At 43.3% G+C, this 27,069-nt stretch overlaps 1 protein-coding gene across 1 annotated transcript in view; it reads left to right on the forward strand.

Moving 5' to 3' along the window:
* Positions 1 to 27,069, forward strand: part of NBAS (NBAS subunit of NRZ tethering complex) — a 383,893-nt gene that overhangs the window by 285,914 nt on the left and 70,910 nt on the right. Inside the window, exons 43-45 of the mRNA XM_075557089.1 lie at positions 528 to 778; positions 5,218 to 5,552; positions 24,584 to 24,802. Of these exons, the coding sequence (XP_075413204.1) occupies positions 528 to 778; positions 5,218 to 5,552; positions 24,584 to 24,802 (805 nt within the window). The remainder of the gene's footprint in view (positions 1 to 527; positions 779 to 5,217; positions 5,553 to 24,583; positions 24,803 to 27,069) is intronic.

Consider the following 27,069-nt stretch of genomic DNA (forward strand, 5'->3'; position numbering starts at 1 on the left):
GAAAGACAGATACATCATGGTTCAGGTCCTCTCTCTGAAGCAGTGGACAGATCTCCCCAACCTACTCACAAGCCTTCTGAAAACCTACCAAAGGGAGCATGGATAGTTTAATAACTAAAAGAGTCAAATCTGACTCGCGGCCACCCTGCAGGACAGAGTAGAACTGCCCCTGACAAAACTGACTTTCAACCGAAGGAGAAAGCTCCTTCATGCTGAGCAGCTGCGGGTGTTGGTGTGAGGACCGCAGCCCCTGTGCAACCATTACACTAGTGAGCTCCCAGAGCCTAACAGTAGCCCTTAGCCGTGATGCACCCGCTGCCTGGGCCCTGGCTTATTATTCTTGATTAAGCAGGCAGAAGGGACTTACCTTTAAGAAGCACCTTTCTTTCTAGTTTTATAAAGGAAAAGACAAACTCTTTGACTAATAAAGGAATCCGATCTTAACACAGTTCCTTTGTTTCTTAATTTCACCCCCCCTTTTTTAAAAAAAATAAGTTTTTCATTAACACCCTGTCTCTCAATTTCAGTTTATCTACAGCGGAGATTGAAAACCGCACCCAAGCCCTCCATCTTTTTGAGACTTTGAAAACTGACCCTGAAGGATTCCAGATGCACATGGTCAAATATATCTACCCCACTATTGGTGGGTTCGATCACGAAAGACTTCTGTATTACTTCACTCTTCTGCAAAACTGTGGCTGCGCAGATTTGGGGCGACGTGCCATTCAGCCAGACACCCACATCCGGCTCCTGAAGAAGTTCAAGGTTGTTGCAGCAGGTAAGATGGCCATTTCATTGCTGGCACTTCCTCCGTGGGGGGTTAATTTTCTGCACATAACCCATGACTGCCATATATAAGAAGCCACAGAGTTTTGAAGCTAATTGCTTTTAATTAATCTTGTTCAGCTCTCTTACTTACAGTTGTAGGTATTAGATACCAGAGAAATTCAGATTCCTATTAAAAATCACACATGGCAAGGTGCCGTGGAGTCAGTACCAACCCACAGCGACCTCATAAATGAAACACCTCCTGGTCCCGCGCTGCTCGCCCCTGGGTTCCCATGCTTGAGCCAATCCTTCTGCCACACTGTCAGTCCATCTCCTCAGGGGCCTTCCTCCTTGTTCCTCTCCACGTTACTGAGCATGCAGTCTGTCTCAGGGGACAGGTCTCTCCTGACAACATGTCCCAAGACAGTCTTGGCCATCCTTGCCTCTAAGGCACACTCTGGCCTCCGTCTTTCAGGCTGATCGGTGTGTCCTTTTAGCAGCCCATTCGTACTTCAGAGAAACTTCTCCAGCACCGCAATTCAAATGCATTGATTCTTCAGTTTCATTTAGTCAGTGACCAACTTTCACATGCATATGAGCCAATGGAAAACGCCATTGTCTTGGGTCAGGTTCACCTTGGTCCTCACAGTAACATCCTTGCTTTCAGTATTTGAAAGAGGTCTTGTGCAGCAGATTTACCTAATGCAACACATCTTTTGATCTCGTGGCTGCTGCTTCCATGAGCACTGATTGTGGATCCAATCAAGATAAAGTCCTTGACAATTTCAACTTTTTCTCCATTTCTCCTGATGTCATCTTTTGGTCCAATGTGAGGATTTGGGTCCTCTTTCCGTTGAGTCATAATCTATACTGAAGGCTGAAGTCCTGACTCTTTATCAGCAAGTGTTCACTTGTAGCAAGCAAGGTTGTGCCATCTGCATTCACAGCTTGTTAAGAAGCCTTCCTCCAATCTTGACTCTACACTCTTTATATAATCCAGCTTCTCAGCAGAGTTGATAAGAATGGTGAGATGATACAACTCTGTTGTTGCACACCTTTCCCGATTTTAAACCAGGTAGCAGTCCCTTGTTTGCTTGGCACAGTTCTTTCATGATCTATGTACAAGTTCCTCATGGGCACAATGAAGTATTCTCAAGGTTTTCCGAGGTTTGTTTTGATCCAGTCAAATGCTTTGGCATACTCAGTAAAAGAGAAATACACATCCTTCTGATAGTATCTGGTTTCAGTGAAAATCTGTGTGACATCAGCAATGATATTCCTTGTTCTATGTCCTCTTCTGAATCCAGCCTGAATCTCTGGCAGCTCCCTGTCAATGTACTGCTACAACCATTGTTGGATGATCATCAGTAAAATTTTACTGGCGTGTGATATAAGTGGTATTGTTCTATAATTTCAGCATTCTGTTGGGTCACCCTTCCTTGGGAATGGTACAAATATGGATCTCTTTCAATCAGTTGGCCAAAGAGCTACCTTAAAAATTTCTCAGCATGGACAAGCGAGTGCTTCCAAGACTTCATCAGTTTGTTGAAACATTTCAATTGGCATTCCATCAAGTCCTGAAGCCTTATTTTGGCTAATGCTTTCATTGCAGCTTGAACTTCTACTTTCAGCTTGTTCGTTTGCTACTTCTGAAGTGGTGGAATGTCCACTAGTTCTTTTGCGGACAGTGACTGTGCCTTCTTTCCATCTTCTTTTGAAGCTTCCTCTGTCATTCAGTGGCTTGCCCATAGAGTCAGTATTGCAACTCAAGTCTTGAATTTTTTTTCTTGAGTTCTTTCAGTTTCAGATATGCTGAGCATGTTTTTCTCTTTGGGTTTTCTAATTTGAGGTCTTTGTGCATTTTATGATAATATTTGGCTTTGTTTTCTTGAGCTTCCCTCTGACTCCTTGACTTCATCCTTTCCTACATTTCCTTTAGCTACTCTGTATGTAAGAGCACGTTTAAGAGTCTCTTCTGACATCCACTTGTTTTCCCTGACTTCTTCAGTACCTTTGTTTCTTTCTCAGTCGTGTTCTTGACATCCTCCCACAGCTCCTCAGGTCTTCTGTCATTAGTGTTCAGCGAGTCAGTGTTCTTACAATTCAGGTGGGATAGACTCAAGGTCATAGTTTGGCTCTCATGGATTTGTTTTACTTGTGTTCAGCTTTATCCTGAACTTACATATGAGCTGTCGGCCTGCTTTATCTGGTGATGTTGAGCTTCTCCAGCATGTCGTTCCTCAGATGTAGTCAACCTGATTTGTGTGCATTCCGTCCAGGGAAGTCCAAGTGCATAGTTGCCTTTTGTGTTGTTGAAAAATGGTATTTGCTATGAACAAGCGGTTGGTTTTGCAGAATTCTGTCATGTAGTCTCCAGGTTCATTTACATCTCCAAGACCATAATTTCTAAATATTCTTTCCTCTTTGTTTCAAACTTTTGCATTCCAAACACCATTATCAATAATTATCAATACATCTTGATGGCATGTTTGATCAATTTTGGACCAAAGTCATGGGTAGAATTCTTTAATTTCTTCATCACTAGCTTATGTGGTTGGTGCATAACTTTGATTAATGCTTGTATTGATTGGATTTCCTTGAAGACAGATGGATATGATCCTATCATAGAGAGCATTGGACTTCATGGTGGATTTTGCAATGGCCTTTTTAACCATGAACGCCATGCCATGCCTCTTGCTTGTGCTATTCCTAGCATAATAAATCATATAGTTATCTGATTCAAAATGACCAATACCAGGCCATTTCAGCTCACTGATGCCTAGATCATCAATCATTATGCTTTCCATTTCATTTTCACCACTTCTACATTCACACTTCACACATCGCACCTTTCGATCATTAACAGATTTTTGCCGCTGTTTCGCATTACTTTGAATTTTTCCCCATCATCCAATAAAGACCTACACGGCTCCATCCCTACAGGCTTTACCCACCTCACATCACCATGGTAGACTCCAGTTTTCGAAATCACCTCCTGCTCAGTCACATTTCAAGTGCCTTTGTACCCATGAGGCTCATCCTGTGGCTCTGTCTCCCAAAATGTGTTGCTTCCCCTCATTAGGCCCTTATTATCTGACATAAAGTTCTCAGGGCTCCTCCCTCTCAAGTGGGGAGCTGAGTCTGTCGTCATTATCTGTCCTTGGTCTGGAAACTCCTCTGAGACCTGTTCCTTTGAGCGAACCTGCTGGTATTGAAATACCGGTGACATCGCTTCCTGCATCACAGCAACACGCAAACCACCACAGTACGACAAACTGACAGACAGTGGTGGCGCCCAAGATATGCTTAATACTAACCAAAATCTGAAGGTTTTGTTTTTTTTACACAAAATATAATTTTAAAAAAAACTACTCTTAACTCCTGCCCCCACCCCCCCATTGCTGTTAGATGCCATCGAGTAGACTGCGACTCAGAGTGCGCCTGGGTGGTGCACCAGCTCACACCACCGCCTGGTCCTGGGCCATCCTCACAATCGCACTGTGGACCCCAGTGTGGTAGCCACTGTGCACTTCACTTTGCTGAGGTTTTCCTTCCTTTGCACTGACCCTCCATTTTATCAGTCGGGGTGTACTTAAGAAAAGCTCCCGTGAAGGCAGTTGCCAGTTACAGGGAGCCGACATGGTCAAGATAGACCTGTGCTCCTCACACTCTTCATTGTCTGGTCACTTTTCACAAGGAAGTCAATAGCCATTTCCCTCAGGGAACCTCCCACCTTTGCTTAGCCACTGAGAACACCTCTCAGAGCTCCATTCTGTTACTTATATTTTATCTCAAAACAGACAAGATTAAGGTAATTTAACAGAATTTCACCGAAAGGAAACTTATGTTTGCAAACCTTAAAATAAGAGTGTTTGGATCTTAAATACATTTTAGAAATCTTTAGATTGGTGTCTATGCATCTTGATGCTCATAACTAAGAAACTGTACACATTAATACCTCTAATATACATGTGATACTTTATCATTTGTAAAACCCATTCAAACCTAGATCTGTTTGCTATTCATAACACTTGTGAAAGCGTCTGCTTCCCTGAGTATCCCGTTAGACACTGGGCTCGATGGGGAACATAGGAGGGTGATCCAGTGCCTGCTCTCACGTGAACTGAGCGCATATAGTGAATACACCGCAGTCTCGTGGGCGCACGGATAGAGGACAACATAGGCGCCGCTGGGAGGTGTCTGGAGAGTTGAGGAAATATCGCCACCCCCATTGTGGGAATGAGGAAACCCAGGCACCCAAGTTCAAGAGTTGGATTGTCCAGCTGGTTGAGGTTCAGTCTGGCACAAATTCTCAATCTTTTAACTCACAGTCTAGAAATTTTTTTCATTCAACCTTTCAAAATGCTATGTGTGATTGGAAGCCTCAGTGTGGTTATGTCAGGAAATGGAATACGCCTCTACTCATTTGTTTTTCTTTCTTTCCAATAGGTCTTAATTACAAAAAGCTGACAGATGACAACACAAGTCCTCTTGAAGCATTGGAGCCAGTTCTTTCAAGTCAAAACATTTTATCTATTTCCAAACTGGTTCCCAAAATCCCTGAAAAGGATGGACGAATGCTCTCCCCAAGCTCTCTCTACACCATCTGGTTACAGAAGTTGTTCTGGACTGGAGACCCTCACCTCATTAAACAAGTCCCCGACTCCTTACCCGCCTGGCTCCATGCCTACGACGTCTGTATGAAGTACTTTGATCGACTCCTCCCTGCTGACCTGATCACTGTGGTTGATGCAATTACATTTTCTCCAGAAGCTGCGAGCAAGGTAACCACAAAGATGGCTTGAAGTAGATTTAATTCGTAAGAAGAAATGGAAATAACTCTTAAATTTTGTAGATTTTTGTTTTCAGTTTCTCTCTTGAAATGGGGAATTACTACTTATGTGCAGTGTTTTATTTTTTTGTGAAGCATAAGACATTTCTGTTGGAAAATTCTGTGAACAACGTCTCTCTAAGGCTTCCTCTTTTTTTACATCTTATGTAGTTGTTCAGCACCATCCAGTCAGCTCCAACTGCTGTTGACCTTGTGCACTGTCTGAGTCTGCACCATCCTCAAAATGCTTGCTGGCTTTGAGCCCGTTTCGAAGCCCTGTGTTGTTGAGGGGCTTTCTCTTTTCTACTGACCCTCCACTCTATGAGCATGGTTTCTTCTTCCTAGGACTGGTAGCATGCCCGAAGTCAGGGATGCAGTCTCCCCCTCCTCACTTCCACAGCACATTCTGGATGTACTTCCTCCAAGACTGATTGGTTTCCTCTCGGGCAGCCTATGGTGTTTTCAATGTGGTCGGCACCATGATTCAAATGCATCAGACATCTTTTCTTGTTCATTCACTGTCCAGCTTTCACATGTAGGTGAGCAATTGAAGACGCCATGCGTTGGCCGAGGTGTACCTACCTCAGTCCTCAAGGTGACAGCTGTCTTCATTAACACCCGAGAGAGATTGTGTGGGGCAGATTTGTCCAGTCCCGTATGTCCTTTAATTTCATGACTGCTGCTCTGTCAGTGATTGTGGATACAAGTAAAATGAAGTCCTCACCAACTTCGGTCTTTGGTTCATTTTCCTGTTGTTGTCTAGTGGTTCCGTGGTGAAGATTTTGATTTTCTTTACACGGGAGTTGTAATCTCTGTCGAAGACGGTAGTTTGTGATCTTCATCGATAAGTGCGTCAGGTCCTTTTGATTTCCAGCAAAAGCAAGGTGTGGGTATCTTATCTCACAAGCTGCCCAAGCCATCCTCCAATTCTGATGGGCGTTCTTCATATATGAAAGCTTCTTGCAATATGTCCTCCTCATGTAGATTGAATAAGTACAGCAACAGGATACAACCCCGACTCACACCGTCTTGTGTGAACACTGCCTCCAGGTCTTTGTGTAGGTTTAAGAACAGTGGAGTGCTCTGGATTCCCATCATTCCAGTGTTATCCATCGCTTGTTGTGTTCCACGAAGTCAACAACCTTTGAATAATTGATAAAAACAAGTAGTAATTTTTTTGTATTCTCTGTTGTCAGCCAAGATTGTATGACTTTACCAGTGAACCCCCTTGCTCCAAATCCTCTTCCGAACCTCACCTCACTTTCTGGCCATTCTCTGCTGATGCACTGTTATAACCTGTTTTTATCTGAGCAGATTTTACTTGCATTGTGATAGCAATATTGTCCTGTTGGGTCACTTTTCTTTGGCACAGGCAAAAACAGGATTACTTCTATTCTGAAACCCAGGTGGGGTCTTCTGAATTTCTTGCTTTTCCATCTGGTTTGTCCTGAACACGTGCTTTCCTCTTTGTTTCCTAACACTGGCGATTTTACATTGTAATGACTTGCTTTGTCTGCCTAAGTGGTCTTTTGAGATTTCCTCTTGAGCTCTTTTGCTTCATCATTTCTTCCATTTGCTGTCACTGCTCTACAATCAAAGGCAAGTTTTAGAGTCTCGTATGAAGTCTGCTTCGGTCTTTTCTTCCATGCCTATCTTTTTAATGACCTTTCCATGTTCTTGATGTCGATCACAATTTTTCTGCTTTGGTCACTAGTGGTAAACACATCATATATGCTCATGAGGTGGTCTCTACATTCTGGTGGGACACATTCAAGGTCGTATTTTGGTCCTGGTGGACTTGTTTTCATTTTCTTCAGCGTCAGTGTGAACTTGCATGTGAGCAATGGTTGGTCTGTTCCACAGCCTGCTCCCGGCCTTGTTTGGGCCAGAGCCGTCCCACAGATCCGGCATCTCTTCCCACACATCTCGTCAGCTTGCTTCCTGTGTGTTCCATCTGGTGAGGTCCATCTGTATAGTTAATATTTATACTATGGAAAAAGGGGAGTCAGCGCTCTGTATTCACAAAATCAAAACTCCTCTTGTGATTTCTTTCAGTTAGTGAAAGAAAGGTAATGATGTAGGCCTTTCATAGAATCAAAGTGGCTTTAAGTGAACTTTCAAACTGCAAGAATAATTGTATTAGTGCCGGAAGAAAGGGTATGGAAAGAAGAGACTGAAGACAGTTGAGTGTGGAATCTGAGCAGATGGCTGTGGAGCTGAAGCTTGTGAAGTGGCTAAAGGGTCTAGGGAAGGCCTGGAGCCGGCTCCGCGACTTACGGAGTTTTCATTCTAAGGCACTTTTGTCCTCCTGCTCAGGGAGGCTTTCAACATTTGATGTGAGGGCAGCAACTGAGCCGTATCCCCCACCAAGGCCGTGTGGCTATTGTCACCATGTAGGTAGGCCTAGACAGGCCATTTAGACTTTCCAGAAATATTCATCCGTATTTAACTCTAAGAATAGGACATCGGTTCCTCTCAGAGTTTTCATTTTTATTTACAGTATTCGAAATTGGTTTCTAACACCTGCTTACCACATTGGTTTCTTAATCATATACTTTCAAGATGTTCACTAACCTAAAATACATCACACAAATATTTGTGTGTTGTATGTGTACATAGTACACTGTCCTTCTGAGGAAAAATACATAGCTGACCCAATAGAATTTAAGTTGATTAATGCATTGCTTTCTCGTAGCTCTAGTGACATAAACCTAAACATAGATGCCATTTTATTATAAATTATAGCAAAGGTCATGTCTACTGAGTCAGGTAGGTTACAGTGAAGGGAGACAGAGGCATTGAAAATTAATTTCACATTTTTAATCTCAGATGATATCTTTTCTTGTTATTAATTGACAAGCTTTTAATTTTGCATTTGGAGAGAACAAGTTTAACTTTAGGTGACCTGCATCTTTGGAATCATATCACACTGTCCTGTAGAGAACCTGAAACTCATTGAAATACAGCCTGCACGATGTCAGAGGACACATTTCAAAAAGGAAATGCAGCTGCATTTTCCCAAATTTGCAAAACACCAGATGTTCACACAGCTTGTACATGATGTTACAAATGTAAAACAAGGGCACTGTTCAGACAGCCTGTACTTTTCAAATGTGTATCTACATTTAATTCCGAACCAAACTTTTAGAAAGCGCTTGTAAGCTAATTGTAGGCTTTGTAACAAGAACAATAAGCCATTGTTCACGTTTTTGAATGCAGGGAAGAATATTCCCCAAACTTGTGTCCTCGAGAAGGCACTTTAGCTGGGAGCATTCAGGTGCCTTTTGCATTACCAGAATCCCTAGGAATTCCTTCCGGGGACACCTTTGCAAAATGTCATGTCAAGTAGACAGATTGAATTTGCATGCCATTTGAAGTGTTGAATTTATAAAAGGACACATGATAAAATCGTTTCAAATAAATTTCCACTAAATCTAAATGGTTTTCTCAGCTGAGTCAAGTTCGAGTTGTTCCATTGCTTCTTAATCCAGCAATCAGAGGAAGATTTTCGTTGAAGAGACAGAGAGCGAGTCAGCGGGTTAGAAATATAAGAAAATACTGAAAGAGCTGAAACGCAGGTAAAAAACAAACAAAACCAAAAAGCCCCTTTTTGTTCCTTCAGTTACGAAGTAGTTACAAAAGGGGTGGGGGCACACATGCAATGTCGGCCCTCTGCTTGCTTTCAGTCGCTGGTGTAACTACATCTGCGGTGACAGGAAGATGCACCTCTCACTTATGGTACCCTTAATTTGCCGGCAATCTTCTTTAAAAACCCATGTCATCACAGAATTACAAAAGGTGGTAGAGCTATCTTGCTCAGTGCTCCTTAATTTGAAATTGCGTGTCGTTAGTATATTTTTTGATGACGAAATCAAGTGCATCCGATGTGGTGAAAGTAGGCATTAAAAGGCATTCACGTGTGCCACAGGTCATGATTGTGGTCATAGTAGACAGCAAGATGTAAAAGCCAGGCCTGTAAGAATATGTGTCTTTCCAGGAAAGTTAATTTAAATTATTATAATGGGAAAGCACTCTTCCTCTCAAACTAGAAAGTCTTCCCCCTCAGGGATGGAGTCATTTATGTCAGATTCCCAGTTCCGAGTGTATTGCAAAGAAGTAGCTACTCCTTAAATCGTTGTTTAGTTATTATCATGGGCCAGGGGTCATGAAGATTTTCTTCCTTTTAGAATACCTTAAGTCTTCAAAATTATTGAATCTATTTAAGAACTTTTCCATGTGCAGCATATATCTATTAATCATTTTCATATTAGAAATTAAAACCAAGAAATCATAAGTCATTAATTAATCAAAAGAATAATAGTAGATCCATTTTAGGGAATCTAAGTATAAGTTAGTGGGGGGGGGGGACCCAAACAACTGCATTTCCAAAACAAAACAAGCCACAGTAAGGAGAATGGCAGTGTTTACATCTACACGCCTTTCTGAATAGAACACGCTGTGTGCGCATGCTTGCTCTTGCATTTAATCTGCTATTGTTTTGTTTAAAGTAAATGAAGAAAATCCAACTTCTGGCAGATAAAAAAGTTGATAAGGAATAGGAACCTATTTTAGTACTGCCTTTAAGTAGTTTGGGGTAATTGTCTTTGGTAGTTCACCAAAACTCAGCAAGTGATAGATTCTTAAAAACTGGGTATATTTTGGAATCTGGGGGGAAGCTATTGAATTTATGCTTCCCTATTATGTTATAAAATCTTTTGACCTACATTGCATACTCAATGGATCTCTTGTATGTGTATGATTTTGTCATAGAATGTATTAATGTTTTATGGGAGCTTTTGAAAAATTGCTCTGCAAAGGTACTCAGTCCTTTCAAATGTTGATACATTTTGTAATCATGTTAACAAATCACATTTATTAATCTGAGAAAACATTTTATCAAATGTTTATTCCTAAGTATTTAAGTAGTGGGTTGCTATCAGACTCACAGTGGTATTGACAGGTTTTCTAAAACTAATTGTTTCTGTGGAAACTTGAACTTTAGCAGTGGGATCAAAGACTTGGCGAAGTTTTCATTGAAATGACCGCCGGCACTGTTCACGTTGGAGGAGATCGCTGTGGACTATCCAAGTCTGGCAGCCGTGGTTTGTCTGCCAGTTGTTGGAGCAGGCACGCACGGCGCTGTACGTGGAAATTAGCTACCTCTGCCCACAGTTCACTAAATCAGTGCTTCTCAACCTTCCTCATGCCGCCACCCTTTCATACAGGCCCCCCCCCAACCATAACATTATTTTCTTTGCTACTTCATCACTGTAATTTTGCTGCTGTTATGAATCGGGTGACCCCGGTGAAAGGGTCATCTGATCCCCAAAGGGGTCACGACCCACAGGTTGAGAACCGCTGTTCTAAATGCACAAATGCTTTATCCTCATCATGTTTCTGTGTGCAGCAGTGGACTTTACATACAGCTCCTCCTTCCTCACCCAGAATGTGAAAGTGATGTGCACTCTGCAGATGAGGTGGAAAGATGACTCCTGCTCCATAAAGAGCATTCCTGGGAGGAAATGACAGTGAAAATTACAGTGGATGCCCTACAGTTGTTGCCACTCTCTTTCTTTATGTGAAGGCATCGGCAATTTTAACAGTCATGCTGTTTCAACGTCAGTACAAACTCGGTGACACGGGGGAAAACAACAAACTATATACCAATGTAATTATAATAATATACACATATAATAATCTGGACCATTGATATAGATCATTATTTCTGAAACCAAACCCATATAAATCAGGATAATAGAGATATATTTTTGAGTATGCATAAAGGATTGTCTTATCATTTCAATTTTTTCAAATACTTTTAATCAACTTGATGGAAGTGTTATAAATAATTTGAAAGTGCAAGATAGAATGTCATTATACCACACTTTGAACTTATGAACTATTCGATATATTTTATCGTGTCTGCCAAATTTAGCTTTTATCATTTTTAACTAAGCTATCTACCTTGTAATGCGAATTAAGCTTAGCAGGGGGTGCCTTGGGAGACAAGTCCAGGGAAAGAAAAGATGCTTGAAGCAAGGGAGCAGTTTCTAAAGGACTCTAAACCTTGCCTCTTCCACTATTAAGAGGTCTAGATCATGAACACGTGACCTTTGCAGGGGCTATACATCTCGAAGCTTGAGAGGGATGATTAACTCATAGTTGCCCCTCTGCATTGCTCAGCATGGATCTATTTTGTTAGAGTGCCGCAGGTTCGCGTCAGTAAGGAGTTTCAAGGTGCCACGAGGGGTGCATTCTTTTTTGGAAGCTCTAGGGGAGAATCCAGTCACTTGCCTTTTCCCGTGTCCAGAGCCAGCTCTCATTCCTTAGCTATGACTCCCTTCCGTGTCTTCAAGACCAGCACGCTGCATCTCTTGATCCTCTTGTCTTCGCCTCCTACTCTCGGACCCAGACGCGGTTCTCCGTTTTTGGTAAGGATTCATGTGACTAGCTAGTCTACCTGGAGCCTGGGGCATACTCCCCGCGTTCTCCGGGTCTGCGCCTTTCATCACCTCTCCAGCCTCTCTCTGCAGGAGAAGGTAGCACAGTCACAGATGTCAGGGGTCCAACCCAAGCATCTGAGGGGAACATTTTGCATGTCATTCTCCTAAAAAGAATCAATGTTTAGACGTCTTTATAATGGAAACAAATGGAAAAGCAATAATCAACACTGACAATTATTTAGTGATCTTTGTTGCTATTTTAAAATCATATCAAGAATTTATCTATCAGCGCAGTATACCTTGTTTACTTAGGGGTACAAGATGACTAATACTCCTAATTTTTAAACATAGCTTTTTGCCTGTTGATCTCTCCTCGGAGATTATTATTTCTCACTTGACACCTTTGATTCTGAATGGATGAGTTGTAGTCATTCACAATACATTCTGGAAATGCTTATTTGAGTACCTCTTCGTTGTCACTGGGCTAGGGGCAGAAAGCAGATCGGAAACAGCCGTGCATCTTGCCTGTGAGAAGCTCTGAGCTTACTGGGGCCGCCGAAGATTGCACAGCAAGCTGACTCACACCCAGAGTGCGGCGTGAGAAGTACAGGGACCTGGGACACAAACCTGCTGACGGAATAGTGGGCGGTTTCAATCGAGACAGTGGCTTCACAGGGAAAGAGGCCCGGCGCTCTGCTCTTGCAGGGATTGTGGTCTGGAAACCATCAGGAGCATTCTGCTGTGCTCTCGGGGTGGCTGCGAGTTGAAAGTTGACTCGGGGCACCTACAAACAGCACACCCCGAGTGTTAGTAAATGCTGCGTGAGTGCATAGGAAGGAATAGTTAAATATTTAATACCTGTGTGTGTTCCAGGCATTCAAAATGTGCGGCGTAAACGATTCTCCTAACCTTCAGCTAGCCTGCCTCTGTTATTAGAGTTGTCAATACCGTCCTTCAATTCCCGAACTTGAATGTCTTTGCTTCTAAGGAACTACAGGCTTCAGCTTTCCAAGGCGAGAGTTTACTTAGATAAACATATCCTATCTTGACAAAACTGTGAAAAGCAAGGAGCTTAGGCGGTAAGCATACAGGAGGAAATCTAAAAGGAAGGTGCCCCCTCCCCACCGCCGCCCCGCAATGACTGGCAAAGGCAGCGAATAAATGGGAACAAGAAGAGCACTGGGAGCGTAGAGGATAAGACTTTTGAAACTTGATGTAATGTAACGTGCTGTACTCATAAATAAATAAAACTCAGCTAGTCCTGGGAAACTGACTTTCTTCTACAAGCCTTGAAAGACGGAGAAGAATCTCCGTCTATAGTCCTTACGTGGGTTCGGTGCCTCCGAAAGTTGATGAGCTGCCCCACATCCCTCTTCCTATTTGTTAAAGTACAGCGTTTCTAAGTTCTAGGGAAGTTGATAGGATTTCTCCCTTTGATGTAGGCTCTTCCTTTTTCCCGACTACGCCTCTCTGGTTCGTTTGTGTACTCATTAGACAAGTATTTGTTCCGGGGTAGGGTGGGTGACCTGACACCTAAGGTGGTTATCAGAGAGTTCTCTCTCTTGGCATTAACTCTTCTGCGATCCTACCCCTAGAGTGTAGGCTGGGCAGACCAGGGTGGCAGAAGTGATGAGATTCCACTTTCAAGATGCGGGCACCCAAACAATAACAACCACGCCCCTGGCTTCCTTGGTGGCCGCTTTCGTTCTTTGGCTTGCTCCCTCTGGGCAGCCCAGTTGCTGCATTTCGAGGCAGCCCTGAAAGAAGCCCACAGGGGAAGGGACTGAGTCTTGCTAGCTACCACGTGAATACGTATGAGAGTGGATCTTCCTCCTACGGGAAAGAGCCGATGAACCTGCTGTCCTGGCCAACTGCTTAGCTTCAGCTGTAGAGCAACTTGTGTCGAAGGCCCCTAGCTAAGCCCAGATTCGTGATCCTGAGAAACCATGAGACGAGTTTCTGCAAAGTTTTGGATTGGGGTAATTTATTATACAATAATGGGAACCTCCCAGGGCCTACTGCATGGCAGGGCTTGTTCTCAATGCTAGGTTTACAGCCCTCAGTACAATAGGTAACTGCAGAAGGAGAAGGTGGAAACTAGCAAGAATCAAAATTAGGAAGGCCATGTGCCCGTGAGTAAATAAATGTAATTGGGAAGTAAAGCTGGGGAGGATTCAGGAGTTCAGGGCAGTAGAACTATTACAATTTAAATTAAGGGACCCAAAACATTTCCACTGAGAAACTAATATTTGCTCAAAGACCTTAAAACAGAAGGTAGAAACCAATGGTTATAAATGACAGGATAGAATGTTGTTGTTAAGTGTCATCCAGCCCATTCTGACCCATCGTGACCCTATACACAACAGAATCAACACTACCTAGCCCTGCGCCCTGCTCACAAGTGTTCCTGTGCTGGACCGTTGTTGCAGCCACTGTACGAGTCCCTCTCCGTGAGGACCTTTCTCTTGTTCGCTTCCTGCTGCTTTAGCAAGCATGATGCCCTTTCCCAGGGACTGGTCTCTCCTGTCAACGCCGAAAGGATGTGAGATGAAGTCTCGCCATCCTTATCTCTAAGGAGCACTGTGGCCTTACTTCTTCCAAGACAGGTTTGCTTCTCCTTTTGGTAGCCCATTTGGTAGTCTTTATTTCCCACTCACATTTATTAATAGCTCATGGATATGTGAACTTACTAATTTCAATATTCATTGCCAACACCACGATTCAGACTAATTGATTCTTCTTTGGCCTCCCTTCTTCAGCGTTCAACTTTCACATGCATATATAGGAGCAAATGAAAAACAGCATGGCTTGGGTCAGAGACACCTTAGTCCTCAAAGTAGTGTCCCTGCTTCTCAGTGCTCTAAAGAGGTCTTGTTCAGCATATTTTCCCAAGAAATGGGTCTTTTGAGCTTTTGACTACTTCATCCATGAGCATTGATTGTGGATCCAAGCAAGACAGAATCACGAACAACTCATTTTCTCTTGTAAGGCTCCAGTTGTAAGGATCGTGGTCTTCTTTTCATTGAGTTGTAATCCATACTGAAGGTTGCACAATCCTGGCTCTTAATCAGCAAGTGTTTCAGATTCACCTCTCTTTGAGCAAGCACAGGGGCAGAAAGGAGTAGGTCTTGTAGGACATGTATAGAGACTTGCATGGATGTGAAGCCATTCAGGAGTTTTGCTCTGACCTAACATTGTGACACGATTGCTTGCCTGCTTTGTTGAAACTCATGGAGGAGATAATGGTTGAAGCAAGAGGGCCATTGAGATCATTGGAGTTAGCCAATCAAAAGATGGGGATACTTTGGCTTGGGGTTCTGGTGTGGAATGGTGAGAAATAGGGCAAGAAGACCTCCTTTTTCCCCCCGGAAGCAGCCGATAGGTTCACAATGTTCACCTTGTCATTAACAAATCTGTACATGCCGACAGTGCGGCCAGGGTTCCTTCAGTACTTCACAGATAATGTGTGTCCGTCTCTGCCTGTCCCAGGGTGCAAGTGTAGCATTGCACAGGGGTTAGCAATGAGGGCAAGCAGAGACTAAAGGAAAGGCATGTACGCTTTTGTCTTTCACAGACAAGAGAACCCATACCTGAAGAGTTCGGTGATAATTTGGTTCTTTCAGGCTCTGAGGAACCACTGGCTACTTTACTTGTCCTGGGTCACTGAGCAGCTCCTCACTGCACAACTAGCCACCAGGGAAGGTCCCATTCTAACAGTCTGTCATAGTCCTCTAAGCTACACACAAATATTGACATGTTGCTCTCAGGTGACTCATGGCCACCATATATGACAGTGTGGAAGAGCCCCGGAGGGTTTCCAGGCCCTTACTACTTTCCTTGTTCCTTTTTTTAACTTTGTATTGTGACTTGGGTGAGGTTTATAGAGCACATCATTAGTTTAACATTCAACAACTCATACCTCTTCTGTTCCAGCTTATTCATTGCTATCCCTTCAGTGTAACAAGACTTCCTCCTCCTCCTCCTCCTCCTCCTCCTCCTCCTCCATGTGTCTCCCGTTTCCATGTCTCTCCTCCTCCTGCCCTACCCCTTCTGAACTCTGTCCTTGGGCTAATGTCGCCCTTTTGTCCTCAAACGTTGGATGGCTGTCCGATGTGCGCACCACAGTAGGACCACTGTCCTCCTTAGAGGCTTGCCCGGTGTTTGGCTGGCCATAATGGGTGACCAAAGGTCTTAGTCTCGGGGGCTCCTCAAGACTGTCTATCCACCAGTAAGCCTTGTTGCTTTTTATCATTTTTAGTTTTGTTCCACATTTTTCTTTAACTCTCACCATCACTTCTAATGCGATCTTTTTCTGAGCAGCTGGCAGTGGGAGCTGTGGCCCACCTAGGTCCTGACTGACGTTCCCATGGTCCGTTCATCCGTTGAACTGTATCCATTTGCCTTGTGAGTTGTATGTTCTTTTCTCTCGATGGTGTGATCAGGCCTCAGTCTTACAGGAGGAAATCTCTAGGACTCTTCTCCCACAGAGCTTCTGATGGACTTGAACTTCCTATTACCAGTCTGATGCCTAACCCATGTAACAGCAGGATGCCTAAGTATTGGCATAGATTAACCATAACCATGCGTCCGTCTACATCTTCCACCTACCAGCCTTCCAACAAGATATTTTAAGACAAGGAAGAGAATATTGAATGGAATGTTACTCTGTCCCTTGTCATGCTAGAGAATGAAGTTAGTATTTTTGTCCACCTTTTCACAGATAAAGTGATTAAAGTTTTTAAGAGTTAGAGAGCTGCCTCAGTGCCTTTTTACCTCCAGTGATGTCAGTATTCAAACATAGGCTTGATCCCCATGTCTCGTTTCCCACTGCCTCTCGTGCCAAAGAAACTTGGCCACAAAAGTCCATCTGTGGTGTTCATGGTTATCGGCCTGATGGCCAAGCTGAAAACTCACTGTCTGTTTGTGCTCGGAAAATTATTTCCAATCGACTGAGGTGCTAATTTAGTAAGAGAGACTAACAACTTGGCCGGAAGACCATGTGTGCATTTCAGTCATCAATAATCATGCCGTCTGCTTCCAAGAAGGCGTCTGGCGGCTGCTGAGCGGGTGTTAGCGCAGCCCTGGCAGGCCTCACAGGCCTTCTCGCTCAAACCCTGGGAGAAGGAGTGTGTTACGCCCGTAGCGGGTGTAAAGCTTTGGGAAGGCAGGGGCATCATAAACAATCTCGGGATAATGTGCAGCAAATACTAAAGCATATTCTGACATGAACAAGGTGTCTGGGCAGGAAATGAATCTGCATACAACCTCCCCTTGGGTGACACGGACCACCTTTACTCCCCCACACTCTGGCCTAGAAGCTCCCTCCTCTCATTGAAGTAGCTTTCAAACATGCAAACCAATCCATTCTCTAATTGCTAGCTAATAAATGTCTTCGCTAGCCAGCCCGGTGAAGATGCTTATAATCAAAAGCCATGTCCTCTTCTCTCAATGGATGCCTACTGATTTCTGAATATTGGTTCCTATACAAAGGTCCTGGGGTAATTGCGGCTGCCACTGTGTGCCAGTTGTTGCTGCCTACTTGGCAGGACTGGAAACTCTTTATTGAGAAATGTCTTCAACAAGCGTTTAACACGTGAGTAGGAGGAGCCGGAAAAATAGCCAGGGAAGGCCCCATATTCTAGGAGGGAGTGGAGTTGAGCCGAGCTGGGTTATTTGCCATGAGCACTGTGAGAAAGACAAGCCGGGAAACACAGTCCAGACCAATTGAGCAATTTCAGGAAAACAGGAAATAACCCAGTACCTTCAGCTAACTCCAGATGATGCAATACCACTGGCGCTATAGAGAGGCGACTGGAAAGATAGGAAAGGATATGGAAATAAAAACTCTTGTGTACCTAGTAAAGAATTTCGATTTTTTTTCTGGAAATGGATTGTAAAACCTGAATTTTAAGTCAACTTGATTGTCCGACATTACTTTGGTAACAATGGGAGAAAGGAAGAAGGTACCAGTATGGAGACAGACAGACTCCCTCTCCTGTAGAAGTTTTCTCGACTATTTTCTGGATAAGATGATGATGGATCAAATTAAGCAATCAGCACCAAACATACTTTATTTATGATAGCTACTATTGTTTAGGCATTCATAATATATGTACTGGTTTTCCTAATATGTTTTAAACATCATGAGAAAAATGGCAGAGGACAAATAGCCAGCTGCCTCTGGCCTCCCTGTTGCCAGGAAGAAGTCAGAAATGACTCTCGCATGCTTCCATTTTTACCAACAGCGACACCAACTGCTCCTCCCACAGCACCCCACTTCTCTGCTGGCTTCAGTAACTTGTTGCAATGACCACGCTGAACTCACAGATAAAACTTACAGTGAAGAGGATTTATTAGGTTGGGAAATTAACAAGTGACCACAAGTCAGGCTCAGTGAACAGTAGGGATATAGTCCGTGGTCCACAGTGGTACCTCTTCTCAGCCAAGACTCCAGTCTCTTATCTGGTCCACAGCCTCTCAGTTCCATAGTCCATTGGCTTCTGCCTCGGGTCCAGGAAGCCAGCTAGTTGCTCTGCCACACAGTCTCCTCATGTCAGCACTGCTCCTCCGCCTGGTCCTGGCCTCAGCCTCTGCTCCCCGGGCTGGCTACTTTGCTCTGTCTCTCATGGTTGCCAAGGCCTCTAGTCTTGGCCTTCCCCCATCCAGAGAGCCTGAACATGTTCCGCTGCTGGCTTCCCCCCGCCCCCCCGCCCCCTCCCAAAGTCCCTGAGATTTCTCTCTGCTGTTTCCCAGAGGGCTCTTATAACAGGAATGATTTGGATGGAGATGTGCTTTCTGGCTTTCAGCAGATGACACCCCCCACCCCCTTGAAAACCAAGGCTGCTCACTTGATGCACACTGTTTACTGAAAACCCAAACTCAGTGCCATGGTGTCCATTCTGACTCGTGACCCTGTGGGGCCGGTGGACCTGCCCCCATGAGTTCCCGAGACTTAGCTCTCTACTACACAGGAAGCTTTGTCTTTCTCTGGGCGAGCAGCCCAGCGTGGAGCTCCGTGCCTCCCTCTGCTAGTGGAATCTCAAACCCACTGCCATCGAGGTGATGCTGACTCACTGACCCTATGGGACAAGGTGAGTCCCAAGACTGTAACTCATTACAGGAGTAGAAAGCTCCGTCTTTCTCCTAGTAGAAACTTAATCCCACCATAATCCTAAGCATGACCATAGCAGAGAACTCCCTCCAAAACCAGACTGTGGCACAGGCATCATTTATAATGGGTCGCCTAAGGGATTGTGGCTAGAAGGGCCATGTTAATTGACTCATCTTTTGAACCAGCTGTCACCTGGGAAACTCTACACAGGGCTGCCATGAGTTGGCACTGACTCAGTGGGGGCAGCGTGGGTGGGCTACTGCAGCAGTGTGCGTCCACATGCGCACTCTTTAGCCTGCGCTCAGAAGAGGAATGTGATATTTATACTTGTCCAGGTAAATTACAGGGCCAAGCTTGTATCATTTTTCCACACAGAGGCCAGCGAATGCTTGAGGCAAACAAAATACCTTGCCACAGATGGAGATCGAGTGAGACGGATGTGTTTCGGATGCCAGGGCGTTAACATAAACAAAGATACCAGCGTGTAGACAAATAGGTAGCTGTGAGTCTTGAGAAGGGCGGGACGAAGATGGAGGGTACCAGTGACCTGAGTTAGGACAGAAGAGCGAGGGAAGGCATCTCTGTTCAAGTGGTATTTCCGTGAAGGCCTTGAGGTTGAGGAACAGCCATTTGAGCAGAGAATTTTAGATGAACCAAATAACATTGTAAGACTTGTAGAAAACAAGCTTTTGGAAGAGGCCCAGGATTGACCCGTGTGGGTAGAGCATCCTGAGCCAGACGGAGGAGCGCTGGAGACATCTTCAACAGGGTGAGAGGCTCCATCAGAGCTTCTGGAGTGGGGATTCTTCTGGAGAGCTTGCTGCCAGGTACATTTCATCCCGTGACTCCTCTAGAATCTGTAGAAGGGGTCCTTGAGTTCAGAACCTACTTGTGATAGGCCTCGGACACCAATCGTTGCTTTTGATGCGTTTGCCCGTTGTTTTCTCATTTTCGTACAATCATAGGATGGAAATAATATGATCAAGATATGATAGAAATGCATTTTTTTCTCTATGTTGTTCATTAGAACCCACTGCAGATAATCAGTTTATTAAATTTAGTCATTCTGTAGCATTCTGTCTCCGATGACTTGGCTTTACTGTCAATTCAGTGGATCTGAAATTATCTTCCAAACAGCCATTGTGTCGTGTCTTCCGTGGCAGAGAAGAGTTTTAATGCAAACTGGTGAGTGGTTTGCAGTCGTGATCCAGCCTTTGTGTGTCGTCTCAGCGGGCGGAGAGGCGGCTTCCTTGCTGATGGCGCTCACCTTTCATTCACATTTTAGCCGCCTCCGTGCCCCTCTTCACTGAGATCAAGGTGACCTTCAAGCTGTTGAGCACTTAGTAATGCACAAGTTGATGTCCTTGCTAGCAGTGAGCAGTGAACAAGCTAGGTAGTTCCCTGGATACTGGCCCAGGCAAAAGGCAAGGTAAAAATAAGTAGCTCTTGTGCCTACATTGTTTATATTTATGATATAAGCAGTTTCTAGTAAAGGAAAAGGGTATGTGATCATGTTGATGCTTTGATCAAGCATATAAATGAGTATGATGAAACATGCATTTTTATTATTTGAATATCTAATTGGCTTTATTTCAATACTTTAAATTATATGTTAAATTTTTACTAGTACTCAGTATGTTAAACTAAACACTAATGGTAGAAAAGAAATTAAGGGATGGGGCTTGTGCTGGTGACGTCAGAGTGTAATAGATGTAACATAGAAAGCACACATCCATGTAGCACAAAGAGGAGTGGTGAGCGGCGATCCTATTAGTGAAAGAAAGTGATTCATTTTGAATGAATGGCATCTAATATGACTTAGATCATTTGATATCTTATTTATAACTCGGTCACTTGCCCCGCCTCTGCAAGGCATCACGTCATCATGAGAGCAGTCACAGGGATTTCGAAGCCTCTGAGTTGCAAATGGATTAATGGATCCTGCAGGAAGTTTAGCTCATTACACCAGCTTAAAAAAACTAAACACTAGATAATAGATTAGAGCAGAACATATCAAAATGCATCTCACATTATGTATTAAGTGTTGCATTGTTGCTTAAAATTTTTGTTTACTTCTAGTATCTGGTTATAGATTGTGTGCATGAGATCCAGTTTGGGTTTGCAATGTAATTCTAACTGTGATTGTAGGCAATACGGGTTCAGTTACGGGGCTAGCTGACAGGCACCTGGTGGGTGTGCACCGGAGCGAGACAACTACTACCTGCCTTAGTTTCCTGGTGCTGGAATGTAAAACCTCAGCTGCATGGCTTCCAAGAGCAAAGTTTTATTCTTTTACAATCCTAGAGACTAGGAATCTGAATTTAAGGAGTTGGCTGTATTCATTTCTCCATCGTCTCATGTGTGTGTGTGTGTGTGTGTGTGTGTGTGTGTGTGTGATGCCATGGGGTCAGTTCTGTCCTCCTGCAGGGACTGGCTCCTTCTGATGGCGTGCCAACAGCAAATGAGGCCGTCCGACCGTTCACCCTTCTAAGAGGTGTTCACTCTGCTGTCGGCCCTGGTATATTTAATGTGCGTCAGCAGCACCCTAATGGAAAGGAACTCGCTTTTCATCTGTCTTCCTTATTTGTTGTCCAACTTTTTCATAAATATGAGACACTGGAGAATACAACCAGGAGGATAGGTGCACCTTAGCCCTCAAAGTGACGCCTTTGCTTTATCGGACGTTTAAGATCTCCTCCGAGCACTTCTCCTTCGTGTCATGACTGCTGCTTCCATGGAAGTGGATGGTGGATCCAGGAAAGTGAGACCTTGCCCAACGTCGGCCTCTTCTCCTTTCATTGTGATGGTGCTTGTTAGTCGGGATGAGGTTTGGCTTCTGAAGGTGTAGTCCTTCCTGAAGGCTGCGGTCTTTAATCTTCAGCAGTACATGTTGCCAGTCCTTCTCCCTTTCAGCATGCAAGGTTACAACAGCTGCATATTGCAGGTTGTTCATACGACTCCTGCCATCCTGATGCACGCCCTTCTTCACAGAGATGTGTCGCGTCGTCCCTATTCCAACGACAGCCTCCTGGTCTCTGTACAGGCTCCCCATGAGCACGGTGGTGTTTTGGAATTGCCATTCGTTACAATAATTTTCTAAATTTATCAGCCACACAGTGAAATAATTTCATGTCGTCAATGAAACCCAGGTAAACATCCTTCTCGTATTCTCTACTTTCCGTCAAGATGTATTTAATAACAGCAACTCCCTGGTTCCACATCTTCTTCTGAATCTCGCTTGGATTTCTCTATATTGCTTCAACCATTTTTGTAGTATCTTCCCAGTTTACATGTACGTCATATTAATGATTTTGTCCAAATCGTCCTGCCTTCTACTAGATTGCTTTTGGTTGCAATGGGCCTGGAACTGGAGCTTTCCCAGTTGGTTGGCCAGGTGACTGCCTTCCAGATATGCTGTCACAGAAGCATGCGCCCTCCCTGCGCTCCGTCTGTGTGTGGACACTTTGCATTTGGTATCCTTAGCCTTGTTCACCAGTGTCTCAGTGTAGCTCGAACTCCATCCCAGATCCCATCAGTCCTTGATCATATGCTCCCTCTTGAAGTGATGGGTCCTTTCTCAGTAGCACAAGGGACTTCTTTGGATAACTTCCCATTTCTTTAAAGAATGATGGTGGGGTTTGGACCAAGGTTGCTGAACCTGCTCACACATGATATCTAAAACTTTTAGGACAATTGTAAATGGTTTCAAAGGAAAATGTAATTCCCAGCATATTTAAAATATTGCCATTTAAAATAATACATATAATTCTATTTCTTTCTGGAATAATTATGTAACAATGATTTGATATTTACCATTCATTTATAAAATACAGGAAGCATAGCCTTAGAAATAGAAAGATTGCGTATTTCCTTTTATTCCCACTGTTTCTTTCATAGCATTCTATCATAACTTTCACGTGAAATGCTTTTATGTGAAAAATTCTTGTTTCTCTGCATCAAAAATATATAAATAGAAATTAACATTTAAATTGTACTTATTCCTACAGAGCTCTTAGATTGAAAACTTTTTCTGAATTATTTCAATTCTCTCAGGTTGCATTTGATATAACATAGCTATGTTAAAATTTTTATAAATGTTAATTATAACACAGTAAAACATATTTCAAATGTGCATCCTGTGAGGTGAGCAGGGCTTTAAATACTGTTTGTAATTAGTTGTTGTGCCCTTAGATTCTCTGTTGTTATAGATTGCTAGACTGAAATGGCTCGACATAAGGTGTATTTAATATTTTTATATTTTTTCATATGAGCACATTAAAAACTTCCTTCGCGTAGGTAAACCGAGGGGAAAGAGTTTGTCAGAGAAGTAAGTACCTCCTGATTCTCTAAACACCCTTTAAGAAGTTGAGCAAAAGGCCCCTCCAGCTCTACCACTACGTAGCCTTTTCCTCATTTATCAGATTACGGAGCAATTAGATCTTTCCTAAATGTTGTGGAAAGCAGAGAGCTGGAAGTCCGAGGACCAGAAGAAAGATAACTCCCGTCCAGTCCCTGGAGTGGAGTTGCAGCCCCGGTTTTGAGTGGTTTCTTGTTGAGTGTCCCGGCAGTTAGAGGTGCCAGGACAGTACTGATTAGAGATATGTGGTGTCTCCTCCAAAACGGGTATAAACTTTGCTTTGTTTTCCTGAAGACCAGTTTAGTATTTTAAATTTTATTAGAAAACTGAAACCCCTGCCTGCCTAGCACAGTGCCTGCCACATATTCGTAATGATAATGGATTGAATACATCATCTTTACAGAAACTATGTAAGTTAGAAAATAAAAAAACTGTTCAGGATGACAACCCTGGTTTATGTGTGTGTTTAAAAAAATCTTTAGGCATAAACACATGTTTAATTTAATTATTTTATATGATAAACATTTTCCGAATTGCTATACTGGTTTTATCTTAGTCTGGCATAAGGTTCAGTCATTTGCTTTAAGCTAATAAACATCTCTTTTATGATCAGTTACTTTGCATTTGGAGTTTTGCCTTTATAGTTGAATTCCAGTTAAAATCTGAATGCCTATAATTGTTTCTTTTGAATTATTTAGTTGTAATGAATGATCCAAACTATAAGTTTTAGTATATGTGCTGCCGAAGCAAGCACTCCAAACTCTAAGTTATGGTAGTAGAAATGAAATCTAATTGTTTCAGGATAACCAATAATGTGCATAACTACTACTTTCATCACACCATGGTTTTTAAATCTATTCTTATTTATTTAATAGTAACAATAGTATCACACTATTCTTTTTTTAAAAATAGTTGGTGTTCTTAATGAAAGTAAAGTTAGCATAACAAAACTCTCATTCATTGATTAAAGTTGCATATTCATATGTTAAAATTTTATTTGTTTACCCACCTGTACTAATGTTAGACCAGTCTAGGCAGTTGCTGATACTCTCTTCTCTTTCTTTTTTTTTAAGCTATCTGTGGAAGCGCGTAAAGAGATGACTAGAAAAGTTATTAGGACAGTCGAACATTTTATTGAGAAGCCAAGGAAAAGAAATTTAGAAGAAGGCACTGAAGAAAAGAGTGATTCTAAAGTTACCTATGCAGATACACTGAGTCACCTGGAAAAATCACTGGCCCACCTGGAGACCCTCAGCCACAGCTTCATCGTCTCCCTGAAAAGTAGTGAGCAGGTAACAACACAGTGAAAACTGATAAATACTCAGTAGTCAACTGCAGGTGCTGTCTCTTTGAAGATGAGGGCAACAGTTTGTTTTGTTTTTGAAGATCATGTTATCGGGGTTCTTACAGACCTTATAACATCCCATACATCAATAGTATCAAGCATGTTTGTACGTGTTCATATGTCGCCATCATTATTTTCTAAACATTTACTTTGAGCCCTTGGTATCAGCCACTCGTTTTTCCTTCCCTCTCCCCCTCCCACCCTCTCAAACCCTTGATAAATTATAAATTAGTATTGCTTTCGTATCTTACACCGACCACTCTGTCTCTCGTCCCCGCGGTTTCTGTGGTCCGTCTGCCCGGTGTGGGGGGGGAGGGTTGATGGTAGTGGTGTTCTGCGCCCATCCTGTGACCCCATTCCTCTCCTCCTCCCCCACCTTCCCGTCCTCCTGGTATTGCTCCTCCCACCCTGTTCCTGCAGGTTTTATCTGACCAGGATTCCGTACGTCATGAGTACTTCTCTGTACCAGTGGGGATCTCCCCTCTAGCCCGCAGTGAAAGGCAGCATGGGTTACAGAGATCCTTCACAAAGGTCCTCAGACATTTATGCTTTAACCTCTCCAGTATCACTGGATTGTCGGTTCCATTTTCACTTTCTAAAAGGATTTCAAGTCAATTAGACCAGTTGGTATTGGGGATGAGGTGACAGGGTGAGCCCAGTAAGCGAGGAGGAGATGATTAGCTGGGGTTGAACCCTAGAGAGGGGCCCAGCCGGTGGTCTCCACTGCTGAGACATGGCAGCGGCTGTCTCTGTTAAGCTCTAATTCTAGCTAGTCCGTGGTTTGCACTATAATTAAGTAGTGGTTTTTCTCCTAATTTTCAAAAAAAAATCCAGACGTAACCTTCATGCCTTGCTTCAATGTTTTTTTCAAAATAAGTATACACTTTATTTTGTTTTAATCTGTAAGGTCTTGATGCAACCTATTACTTACAAGAGTGTTTTGCTCAGTACAAATGTTTCTACTCGTTCGGGTGATCTCAGCCCCTCTTCCGTGTCTCACAAAGCACAGCCCCGATGTTTCAGAGCCCCACGGGGCTCCGAGTTTAAAGGTCACTGAAGCGTCCTCATTGGTTCAATCTGCGTATGGAACCTGAACACCCATGTCGCATTTTGTGCTTTTGGTCAGGATTACAGCAGACTTGTGACTTTTAGTTCTTTTATAAAATTGAAAAGTTGGCAGTTAACAAGTAAATGGTTTTCATATGCAGGTTACACACACACCTGTGACAGTAGCCTCCCTGTGGCAGCTTTCTTAAGTCAAAATGACATCAACTGAAGAAGCAATTAACACTGAGATGGGGAAACTACCAAATAGCACACAAACCCTAACTGCCGGGGGCATAGAATGTTCGGAGCCCGTTCAAAGTGGATTTGGGGGCTTCCTGCTGTGCTGCGGGGTCCTTCTCCAGGAGCAGCTTGTGGAGTCACCTTGCTGCTCTGTGCACGGATGTGATGCCGCCTGGCAGACCAGACCGGCTGTCAAACAAATGCTCAATGCCGCTTTGTTCGTCACTAAAACCCTCTTGGGATTTCTTGTCAGCTGACGCTCTGACGAATGTAGGTCTCTCCTAAAAGGAACGTAGGCCGTAGCAAGTTGATGGGTACCTGTAAGAGAAAGGTACGTGAACAATACTGCACATGTGTCCTTTATTGCCAGGCCCACTTCTGTCGAGTGGATTTCAGTTCTTCACGACTCTTTGTAGCGGTTTCCATGGCTGCAAATCTGGAAGGAAGCAAACAGCAACATCCTTCTCACTCAGAGCAGTGAGTGGGCTTTCACTGCCCGCCTAGCCGCAAGGCCGGCCACCAGGGCTCCCGCTGCTGTGGCAAATGAACCTATAAATGGCCACTGACCTCTTTTATTTTTCTGAAACTATAATTGATTGAATTATTTTATTTTTTGTTGTTAATAGACATTTTCATGATGGCAAATATATATAACTACACTACAGTTCCCATTTCAGTATTTGTACCTGTGTAATTCAGTAACATTCATTACACTCATCATATTCTGCGGCCATAACTATTATCCATTTGCAAAGTTTTCTCCCATCCTTAAGAACTGGATTGTACTGAACCTGATTTGAACAATCAGTGCAGAGTTCAAGTAATGAACGAATGGGAGACTTCAGAAATTTTATGAGACACATACACGCAAACCCATCACTGAACGCATAATGAGAAGAATTCAAAAGCTTCGTAGCAGTTTTATTT

The sequence above is a fragment of the Tenrec ecaudatus genome, chromosome 8 (genome assembly GCF_050624435.1).
Source record: "Tenrec ecaudatus isolate mTenEca1 chromosome 8, mTenEca1.hap1, whole genome shotgun sequence".
Classification (NCBI taxonomy): domain Eukaryota; kingdom Metazoa; phylum Chordata; class Mammalia; order Afrosoricida; family Tenrecidae; genus Tenrec; species Tenrec ecaudatus.